Source organism: Channa argus, chromosome 1 (assembly GCF_033026475.1).
Source record: "Channa argus isolate prfri chromosome 1, Channa argus male v1.0, whole genome shotgun sequence".
Lineage (NCBI taxonomy): Eukaryota > Metazoa > Chordata > Actinopteri > Anabantiformes > Channidae > Channa > Channa argus.
The window spans coordinates 11,532,538-11,543,747 of NC_090197.1; the positions used below are offsets into that span (position 1 = coordinate 11,532,538).

Below are 11,210 nucleotides of genomic sequence, written 5' to 3' on the forward strand. Positions count from 1 at the left end.
GAGATAACATAACACAGTAGGTGTTTGTAGTCTGAAACATTTTCATACACACACTCTCAAAGCATTTATTGCAGGAATCATGTGACAAGAGACTTTATTGACCAGTCCTGCAAGTGTAGAGCAGAACAACATGCACTACAAAGTAAAGTAAATACATGTTGAACATTTGTGCGTTTGCACTCAGAGAGAAGGGAAGTACCTGTAACTTCTTTGTAACATCACTAACAAAACTCTCTTCTTGACTTTTGGTCCTTTCAAACGCAAACCTAAAATAACATTCCTTTATTATTTCTGATGACACTGCAACACACGAATCATATTTATTCTCTTTACAGAGTCCCTGAAGGCTACTAGTCTTCTTATGTCTTAGAAAGCAGTAAAGCCATTTTCAAATATATGCTTTGGCTTCTTGTGATTAATGCTGGAGTGTCAGGTTGGCTTTAACCTAGTTTTGCTTTCACCCAGAGATAATGTAGCATTAGATGCCTCTAAGTGCATCCACTGTTGCAGCTATAATACAACTTGGTAGCTCAGCTCTGGCTAGAAAAAGAAAGATTTTCTTCTTCGTTATAAGCTTAAAAAAGCATCAAAAGCACCTCAGAGTCCGGCTTCAATTAACTGCTGTAGCAAAGTGTTACAAGAAGCATGCATGAATAAACATCCATGTCAAAAACAAGCCTCATCAAGACTTCTACAAAATGTTTGTTTAAAGAAAATAAAGGGTTGGTTCATCCAGTTAGACAAACTGTAGCCGCAGCTCTACACGGTAGGCTGCAGCAGCTCCTGTAGCTGACACAAAGTGTCCTTCAGAGTGTGGCCTAATCGTTCTGCATTTGTCTCCTCGCAGCAGTTGAAGGCGGTGATAGAAAAGTGGACATGGTCGGCCTGGGGATTGTAACACACAGCGTAACCATCAGGAACGAGGGGTCCGAAACACATCACGCTGTCTGTGTTCGCAGGCACCTGAAGGGACACGAGAGGCGAAGATGATGAAGAAGACGGGAGGACATAGTGAGACTAGGAAATGTTTTTTCATACTAATGCGGCAATGAAAAGAATATCTAAGCTAATTAAGGTTTACAGTAAAAATCAGTGTAACACGATGTCACACTGGACTCACACTGGACCAAAACTGACAAATAAGTAAAGTATTACCAGAATAATCATTTTCAAATGAATCGATATCACGACAAAGTGTTGGTGTCTCATTTCATTGCATTGTAAATGAACCTTTACACAATGGAAATTGGATAACAGTAAAACACAAAATGTGTCACAACTACAGACATAAACGCCACAAGGGTTTCTGCAGTGAGGAACATAATCAAACCAAAGTCAGGAGCAAATAACCACCAGTGTTTCTGCCATCATAAAAAAAAAAAAAAAACAGAAGAGGAACAGCTTGATGGCGGGAAACTCCCAAAAATGTGCTGCATTATGAGAATATCACATGCCTCAGAGCAACAGGAAGAATGCTGATAGAAAACTCCTCTAATGCTTACAGTAAAATAATAATTAAAATAACACACCAAAATTCCACTTTCTTTTGGCAGCAGTGTGAAAAATCCTAAAAAAAGACAAGAGAACATACCTGTCCTGTCCGGAGTTTCCAGTGCGTTGCCACTCCATAGGCTGTATCCATGAAGATTTTGGGAATGCTCAGTCCTTCATCGATGGCTTGCAGCTTGAGCCCCAGCAGGTGTCGGTCGATGCCTTGTCCTTTAAGAGCCTGAGCAGAGCAGAAAAAAAACTTAAGTTTTAATCAGTTCAAAACAAACAATAACTGTTGAGCTTGTTCACTTGGTCTTTACTTGAGTGGTGAGTTCTGCATAGGCGTCAACAGCTTCCCTGAAGAGCTGCAGCTTGGCTTCCCTCTGCAACACAAAGATCATACAGACTATAATAACAAGCCCCACCAAAAAAGCTCTGTGGAACAATTGAGACAGTGTTTCTTACCGATACAGATGGATCATCAAAGGCCAGAATGAACTTAAGTGTCTGATTTGTTGGCGAGCGGATATATTCAGTCCTTCCTCCTCGAAACATCCTCTGAGAGGCGATATCACAGGCCGGAACAACCTCACTGTGAACTCTGTGGAAAAAATATATAAAAGCATTATGATGGATCTAATTTCAAGACGAATCATAAAACTACTGAATTTTTTTTATCTTTAATCTTTTTAATGTGATGTGATAGAAATTTTCCCTCTTCCTTGGTCAAGTTGTTCTTGTAAGCATTGAAGAGAGAATTCAGTGTGATGATCCATCTCAGTTTAATACATGCTGGCATGGAGAAGAACACATGGATGTTGGTGTCTTCTGACTTGTATCTCTCAAACCCTTTCTATTTATACTCAAACCCAACAAAGGAACAGCCCTCACAAAACATGAATGAAGAAACCGCATGCACGCAGCTGACATTCACCATCCTTTTTTGGGTTTTCTGTTCATTCCAGTTTTGAAGCAATAAAATCCTTTTATTTCACCTTTTTGTAGATCTTGTGACCCCCCCCCCCCCCCCCCCCCCATCTACAACATTCCATTGGGCCTTATAAACAACAAAGCGCCTAAGGTGATTTTAAGCATTTCTCTAAACATGACACACCCTGTGACTTCTTGTCCCCTCTGTGACCTCTTCAGTAAGCCCATCTTGTTTGCATGGTTGCTAATTGTCTAACTAACTGACTAAATTTACTCTATTGTTACAGGATGTTTACCCCTGCACACATCCTGAATGATTCACTGCAGCACTGTTGCATTAGAATTAATTTGTTTCAGCTAATAAACAGCGAAATGAGCCCATGTGTCTCCTAACATTAACCATCAGCTACAGTTCTTGCCACTGACCTGTAGTAGCTGAGCTGCAGGGCCACCTGAATGAAGGCGTTTGGACTCAGGTCGTACTTCTTGGGAAGCTGCTTGCCGAACCTCTTGAAGTTGAACACGTTGACATCAAGGTCATTGATCAGTCTGCAGTAAATTTAAAAACATTTAAGAAGTCTACAAAGTACTAAGTACAAAGTACTATCAATCATTATCCATTTGCACACCAGTCTCAAATCAAAAAGGTACCTACAGGAGCATTTAGTTATTGACAAATACATGTACATGTATATTGAAAATAAAGTGTTTCGAGTTATGAAAGGTATGTAAATAAACCCTCTTTCAATGTGGTGTATTTCAAGTATCTGTCCTGTTCACTTTCACAGTGACTGTGATAAAAAGATTGCTTCCTCACTGAGATCTTGGCACCTGATTTAAGCAGATTTATACAGCAGTTTATGAAATCTTTGTGTTTGGGTTGTGGTCGACCCGATGAAAGCTCTCTTTTCATCAAGGTTACCTTCGCACAGAGAAGATAAATATGTTTACACTCCAGTGGCCAAGTTCACTTTGGCATTGTTAGATTTAGAAAGCAAACGTTCAGCTCATACTGAGCCTGGACTCTCTCTGGTAAGGGGAAATAACTGAGAAATCTCATACATGTCCAGGTTCTGCTTGGCCTGCTCAATGTCCCTTTTGATTTCTCGGTCTATGTGAAAGTAAAGCTTCTTCGGCATCGGCAGAGGGACAAGCGGCGCTCTCTTTGGCTCTGGTTTCTCACTGCAGTTAAAAAACACAAGCAAAAACAAAACACAAATTACTTGAACACTGAAATGTAGGATGCGCAGGACTAATCCAGCCATTTCCGTCAAATATATAGTCCCCAACTTTGACTCGGTCTTGTAAGCTCCTTTACTACAGAGGTAATCATTGTGTTTGCCTGTGTTTACTGTACTTAAAAAAACGCTGAAACGCTGAACTGTTGCTTTAAGCCCATCCTTGTTAACCAGACTAGTGCCTGTGAACCGAGTCACTTAATTGTCTCCTCAAGGTCTTCAAGTCATGGATAAACTGAAAAGTAAATATATGTGTAAATCAAAGCAGTCATGTTCTGGTGGACTTTGCAAATCACAACTGGCCCAGACAAGCTAGACAAATGTGAAGATTCAGATTTTAGGTTAGAAAAGAAAAAAAAAAAAAAAAAGAAAACCTGAACATCAGCAGCAGAATAAAGTCATGTTAGCCGATCTGACTACCAGCAATTGTGTTAACATTTACAAGGCTAATATGTTGATTTTGAGAAGGCAGTTTAGTTTAGCGTGTGCTTGCAACTCAAAATACAGCTGAAGATGCAAATAAAATGGAATATGGCCCTAGATGAAACGTTTGAAGATGATCAAAGCACAGTGTAGCAGGGAGACAGAGTAGATTGATTTAGAGCTTCATATGGGCACTAGCTTAATTTGCACATTGTAGCTTTAAGATGGTGCCAGAAGAAAAGACAGTCTGACCAGAATTCTAGGAATTCATCTTCTGACACCATTAATATCTGCACCAAGCTTGAAGGCAGTTGTTGAGACATTTCAGTTTGGACCAAATTGCAGGACCACAAGCCAGCGTAGACAAAATGAAATTTTTCTGGTTTATTGCAGGAAGAAATTACACAATCTTCAAATAAGAATCAGGCCTAAAAGTGAAAAACAGGAAGGAGAGGAATGCAAAAAAACATTTGAATCCTCAAATTTTCACAACAGAGAAACATTTTATCTGCTAAAGAGCCAATATAGGAAGCTATTCAACTACATAAGATGATGTGAAACTTGGTCTCATGGTCTTTCTTTGTTAACCGTTTATCTCACCAGTACTGCAGAATATGATCCAGCAGTGTTGCTATGGGTGGACCCTCAGCTGTGGCTTGTTCATACAGAAGACCCCACGAGCCATCCTCGCCCACCACAAACTGCTCAATCAAATACAGACAGGAGAGAGTTTAATTTCTGCAGAAACTACTCCTTAATATTCTAATCCTCCTAATATGTGAATATTCCTGTTTCTCACCTGCAGAGTTTTGTCAAACCAACGGTTGCCACTGTTGGAGAAAGTCCCACCTCCGTGCAGAATCTGTGCGGCTTTACGGCTCGCATACCTGTCAGTCACAGTCGTAACACACAGGAGCAAAACACTTAGCAAAAAGTGATATTAATGTGAACAAGTAGTCAATCGCTAACTGATTGATCGGTGAATGAACTTTCAAGCTTAAAAGCCAAACAACTGATGGTCCCAGCTTCTCCAGTATGAGGATTTGCTCTTTTATCAGTTTTACTCACTATAACAAAATATATATTAGGGCTTTGGTGCTGTTGGTTGTACATCACCTTGTAACAGTAATCATCTAGTAATCCACTAAGAAGCTGATGTACTTACCACCACTGGTTGCGGCCCTTTTCAAATTTAACAATATACTTTCTTTATTTTTTAAATAATAAAATAAGGAGCAACTACAATGAAATTTCATTATGGAGCAAGTAACAAATGTTAGTTCAATCTAAATATTAACAGAGGGTACAATAATATCTGAGCGCACACATAGGATTGCTCAACATAATACGCAAAAACAGAAATACCTGAGTGTGTGTTATGAGACATTTTTTGATTATATTGGAGTGGGTTATGTGTGTGCGTGCATACTTCTCATCGGATATCCTCATGACTGGAGAATCCAGACACAAGGAGAAAAGTCCCGTCTCTATCATCCGCACTGATTCCTTGTTTAGTTTGTCTGAGTCACACACAGAGAGCATGGAAACAGACAAAAAGAAAAAAAAAAACAAACAAAAAAAAAAACAAGAAAAAAAAAAACACTGAGGGTTTAGAAACTTCAGGATCAAATTTAGCGCTAAGTCTGTTGTTGCGCAACTGTCACACAACAACACTTATTCAGAGAAATGTATAAAAACACACAAATTTTTTTTAACTGTTAAGGACTTTTTTCATTCTTGCAAGTCTGGATTCGTTTGGCACTAATTTGGCCTAAATGCATGTAAACATTTAAATATTGTTACATAGGAATTTGGCACATATTAGCCAATTATCTACAAATCCCAGTCACTGTTCAACATTGCTGATTGAAGCTTCAGACTGATTTACCAACCAGAATTAACTGGGTGTTAGTTCGCATCAGGGTGGTACCAGAAAAACATTATATTTGTTTAATTATTTATCTATTTGTTTTTATGTTATCATTGTTTTGTTTTTATATTCCACGCTGAATTATGGATATGGTAAAACTCTGTTTTTAAAGGTGCTATCAAATAAGTGGAATAAACATATCCGTAATACTCTCCGCACAGAAAAGCGATAAGCAACTTTTGGGAAATAAAAAATCGAAGATGAAGAACAGTGAATGTGGAGAAAATTACCTATTTTATATAACATGTTGACTGACAAATACCGTATAATAAAAAATTAAAAAGTCTCTGCTTGCAGCTATTACACTGACACTGACTCACACTAAAGACTCCAGCACATTTTCAGACAAATTTCTAAAAATGGGTAAAATACATAAAACCACCAATACTGTACTACAGTGCATACCAAGTATAGTAGTATATATAGATATACAATAAAGGCTACATCATCAATCTGACATGACGGTATGCAGTCCTGGTATGTACCTCTCAGCAGGCGGTTGTAGGCCTCTCCCCATGTGTGACGGTGCTCACTGGTCAGGATGCCCATTGGCTCCTTGTCTGTCTTCCAGGACTGAGACCTGATCCTCAGCAGCTGGCTATGAATCTGACTCTCAGTCATCCGAGAGCCGTCGCTGTTGTAAACGTCCAGCTGAAAGAACTAGTAAGACAAAAATAAAGCAAAGACAACTATGTGTTGAGGGACATGTCTCCTGTATGTTATTTAAATTAAAGAACTGCACACGACCTGATATGAAAGTTATGTCATTTAACTTGTTCCCAAAAAAGCGATAAATAAGAGACAGATACCCCACCTGGTAGTTCCGGACCACTGTGATGTGCGTTGGCGAGCGTCGTGAACGCCCATATCGGGCGATGTAGTCATGTTTGGGACCAGGGATCCTGCAGGAAGAGAAGAGGAGCGGGTAGAGCTCCATGCACAGAGGCTTTCCTCGCATGTATTCCACTGGTAGCTGGCCACTGATTGAGACAAGAGTTATGATTTGAAACAAAGTGAGCAGCTGACAGAACAAGAAGACTCGCGCCCTTCACTGTTTCATATAAATAATAATGATTACACAGTAAATGCCATCAACCAAATTCTGTGTTCATCAGTAGCAGAAGTGTTCAGATTGTACACAATCAGCACTTCGAACCCCAAGGATTTCTGAACTTCTACGATAGAAGACCACTTAGTAATTAAAAACAGCTTCAGGACAATTGTAGTAGCAAACAACCATGCTTCAGGTACTACTTAGGTTTCAGCAATACAAAACAGAAAACCAGTCCAACAGCAAAAAAAATCCCACGCAAGTGTCATCAGTATTTATATATATAAAAATATCACTGTAAAAATCATGTGTTCCAAATATATAATTCTATGTTTTTCTGATCCTGGTAGTTTTTCCTCATCCTTTTCTGTGTGCTTGGAGCTAAATGCTCCTATCGCCGATAAAATTACAGCGATAGCATGTTAAGGGTTTGGTGGACAGGAAAATGGTGGCTGTGATTAACAGGTGTCAGAACACACACAACTTAGCACAGATAACCACACTTTTAATGAACTGGTGAAATGTTTAAATGTAGTTACACTGCACCTTTGGATTAAACGTGTTTGTTTCATGCTGACCTCAGCAAAACCCACATTTGGAGGTGTAGCTGAATACAGGGAACATCAGAAAGCACAAGCAGCTCTGGATATTCTGTAATTTACTGTACATACAGTAAATATCTTTTTAGGTACTAGTATTTCTCAAATTTCTACTACACTATAATGGTTCCATATTATGAATTTTATATATATATATATATATATATATATATATATATATATATATCATCAAATAAATCATACAAATCTCAGTTAAGTCAAAATTTTTATTTTCATTTAAATACTTTCCTTTAAAATTTTTCCTTTTTTGCTTGGAAAGAAAACTTGCACATTTACTGTTTTTATAGGAGCAAAGAATCTGAATATTTTCTTCATAAACATTTAAAGCAATGATAAATTTGTTAATTAAAGTGTAAGACAATTATGTCTTACATTAGGTTAAAAGACAGCAAGTTAGCAGCAATAAATATTGGGCTCCAGCTTAAACATGTGTGAAGACTTACGTGTTGATTTTAGCCTTGAAGTCTAGAACTGCTGCGATCAGTTTGGATGCAAACCTGAGTGGACACAAACATGTTGTCGTCAGATTTGCTGTTATAAAAACAACCACAGATGGAAATTCATTACACAGAAACAATCAATATTCAGGACAATCAGCTACTAGTGTTGAATTACTCTTTAGAGTTTTTTTAAATATACAGTATTTACTGAGCTTTAATCAAAGTGCAATTGCAAACATTTAACCAGCCACTAGTGGCTCCTCTGCTGTGTCATTGTCGGTGTTGTGTATCAGTGCTGACTCACACCAACTGGCTCCTCCAGTCATTATAATCTCTCCTGGGCAGAGAGATGGCCGGGTTCGAGTGAACAGGCAGCGGCTGTCTGCTCTCCAAGTATGCCCACTGCACCCAACAGTCTGAAATCTACACACACACACACACAATGACAGTTACAGAAATCATTAGGCCAGTTGCTCTCAACCTCACCACATAAGGTGTAAAACAAAATTCTTCATTAAGAAGATTGTTTATTTGTAAACTAAAAAAAACAAACCAAAAAACTTGTTTCTTTAAAGGAGGTCCTACTTAGGAGTTCATATTTTTGTTTTGTAAACTCTAGTTTGTTGGTCTTGTTTCCTATTTCAAGCTGAATACTTTTTTTGTGAAACACTTATTTTGAAAAGTTGTATATGCTGTAAATCTTATGTTGCATTTTGTAGTACACAGTCATTGTCATTTTTCTAAACCTTGATAAATGTGTATTATGTTCATTATTAATTAATTAAAGAGATGTCCATATTCTGAGACTGTGCTCAGTTGTGACGCTATGACTTTATTGAAGTCACACCAGAGGTGAACACGGTTGCAAGTAATATATGTTTAATATTAATTACCGGACTGAGCTGTATCTCAGTAAATAAATTAACGTGGGTCTCTATAAAATGTCATAGCGCAGTGCAAAATTTTGATCATAAGGCCCAAAAAGTTATTTTCATTAAAAATCAGTTAGAACCTGCATTGAGACCAGATCAAATGTCAATATCAGCAGACTGATCCATTCATTGACTAACTTTTTTGGCTCTGAAATGTCTGAATGCTTCTATGCATTTTTGCTGGGAAACATATTAAATGAAAAACTAAAAACCTAAAATAACCTGAGACATATGTAAATATTTTTTTTTTTATCATTTTGTGTCAGAGTTCAATCTTCTATAGGAGGCCAAATACAGGTACTGCCCCTCTTGTGGGCTTCATATATTATATATTATTTTCTAAAACACCAAAGTGTACTATTATTCAACCATGACACTACCAAATACACTATCAGCTAAACACACACCCATATCCATCTCTAACATCTGTCTCACACTGATCCACCAGTCGACACAGACCCAATTCTTGGTGTTTCTTGCTCTCTTCTCCAGACCCTCCTGCAGTTGTGCGCCCAGACCACCTGGTCTGCAGAAATCCTGCACAATCCTGCGGGTGTGGTTGAGCTCTTCGGGAGGCAGCAGTGGCTCCAGAGCCCTCAGGTAGCCCTGCAGGGTCTGGGCCAGAGGGGGCACCGGCTGAGGGGGCACAGAGGAAAAGAAACATAGCTCCTGCTTTGAGGAAACCTGCAAGATAAGATAAATATTCACATATTTCCATGAAAACTGGAAGAAATGTGTTTGTGCTGTGCACCGTAAACACCTTTGAGGTCACGGTCAAATCAAATGCAAACGTTTAAAGCGTGATTATAGTGTTGTTAGTATATCTGCATGTCAGCACACTGCACTTCCAAGAGGGTTTGACCCAGCGCCAAAAAGGAGGGCAACAGTAAGGCGTATCAAAATAGGAAGTATGAAAGATAGGATTGGCCTCTGACAACTTGATCTGCTGCCTTTTATTCGTTCTACAGGATCGTTGCTAACCAGCGTGTGTGTGTGGAGAAACGGGCCAATGTGTCAACAGTGTCCTAAACTAAAAACAGAAAACAGACTCACCCGAGACAGCCATGTCCTGCAGTTTCCTGGTTGAAAGTTTCTCAAAATCATGTTTCCTTAAATCACAGATTGACTCTCTGTTGCATCTGTGTCGCAAAAAGCAGCTTTGTGTTTATTTTCTATTCACTTTTTTTCCACACAAGATCTACACACAGGGTCAAATCGTCAAAGTGAAGCTCAACCCCCCTACTATTTCTACTTCTTCTACTTTTTCTACTTCTTCTTCTTCGTCTTCTTCTTCTTCTTCTTCTACTTCTCCACGGTGGACGTAGATGCGCGTCCTCATCGCTCGATAGATCCTACTCCGGAGACATGTGAGCAGGGGATAAAGACAAAGCTCTTCGATGTTTTGTCACTGCGGACTGCGAGCATGCAAAGATTCACGTACTGAAGTAGAGTGGAAGCAACGCACACGTCTGCACACGTGTTGACGTGAACGTATTTCCGTAAACAGTATTACCGCGTCTGTTCGCAGAGCGGCGCTGTTGCATCGACAAGATGGCGCGCAGTGACCTTACAAAAATAAAAGTTTGATGTTTCAACAAATTAACGGATTGGTTCATGATTTTTCAGTTTCGTCTTTAAGTTGTGAGTGGCCCAGTATGAGCACTGAAAACACGCTGTGCTATTCCACAAATGGTCAATGGTGATACCGTGACTGATGTGTCAGTGTGAGGGTCGAGGGGCTTTGAAAGAATGACCACTCAGCTTTATTGTCCCTGGGGCACAATGAGTGGGAGTTTATTACTCTGGTGATTTATTTACCAAAGAAGAAGACAAAAAGATGTGATAGAGTACGTTAACAAAGCATTACATTATTTTCCTCTTTAGAATTGTTACTAGAAGGTTTTAGTTTCTTTATAAGTTCAACAGTTTGAAAGGATGGAAATATTTTCCCAACATAAATCTAGTTACATTAGTCAACATTTTCCCTTATAGTAGTTAAGTTGTTTTTTTATTGGGGGCACTTATCACTAAATCCACAGAAAAATAACAAATGGGTCAGTCAGAGGTCAGGGGGACTTAGTTGATGTGTAATATCAAACATCACAAACATACAATAACAAAACTAAAAGACAAGAAGTAGAGTGAACACCTCACG

General features: G+C 38.9%; 1 protein-coding gene across 1 annotated transcript; it reads right to left on the bottom strand.

Annotated features, from left to right (window-relative positions):
• Positions 1-77: 77 nt before the first annotated feature.
• cratb (carnitine O-acetyltransferase b) lies at positions 78-10,518 on the bottom strand. Its single transcript, XM_067497026.1, has 15 exons — positions 10,109-10,518; positions 9,515-9,739; positions 8,428-8,546; positions 8,127-8,180; positions 6,827-6,992; positions 6,498-6,672; positions 5,512-5,602; positions 4,882-4,969; positions 4,683-4,783; positions 3,484-3,603; positions 2,848-2,970; positions 1,957-2,092; positions 1,812-1,874; positions 1,592-1,729; positions 78-963 (listed from the first exon to the last, which is right to left on the bottom strand). The coding sequence occupies exons 1-15, from the start codon at positions 10,157-10,159 to the stop codon at positions 760-762; spliced, it is 1,854 nt and encodes a 617-aa protein (XP_067353127.1). The 5' UTR covers positions 10,160-10,518; the 3' UTR covers positions 78-759.
• Positions 10,519-11,210: the final 692 nt, after the last annotated feature.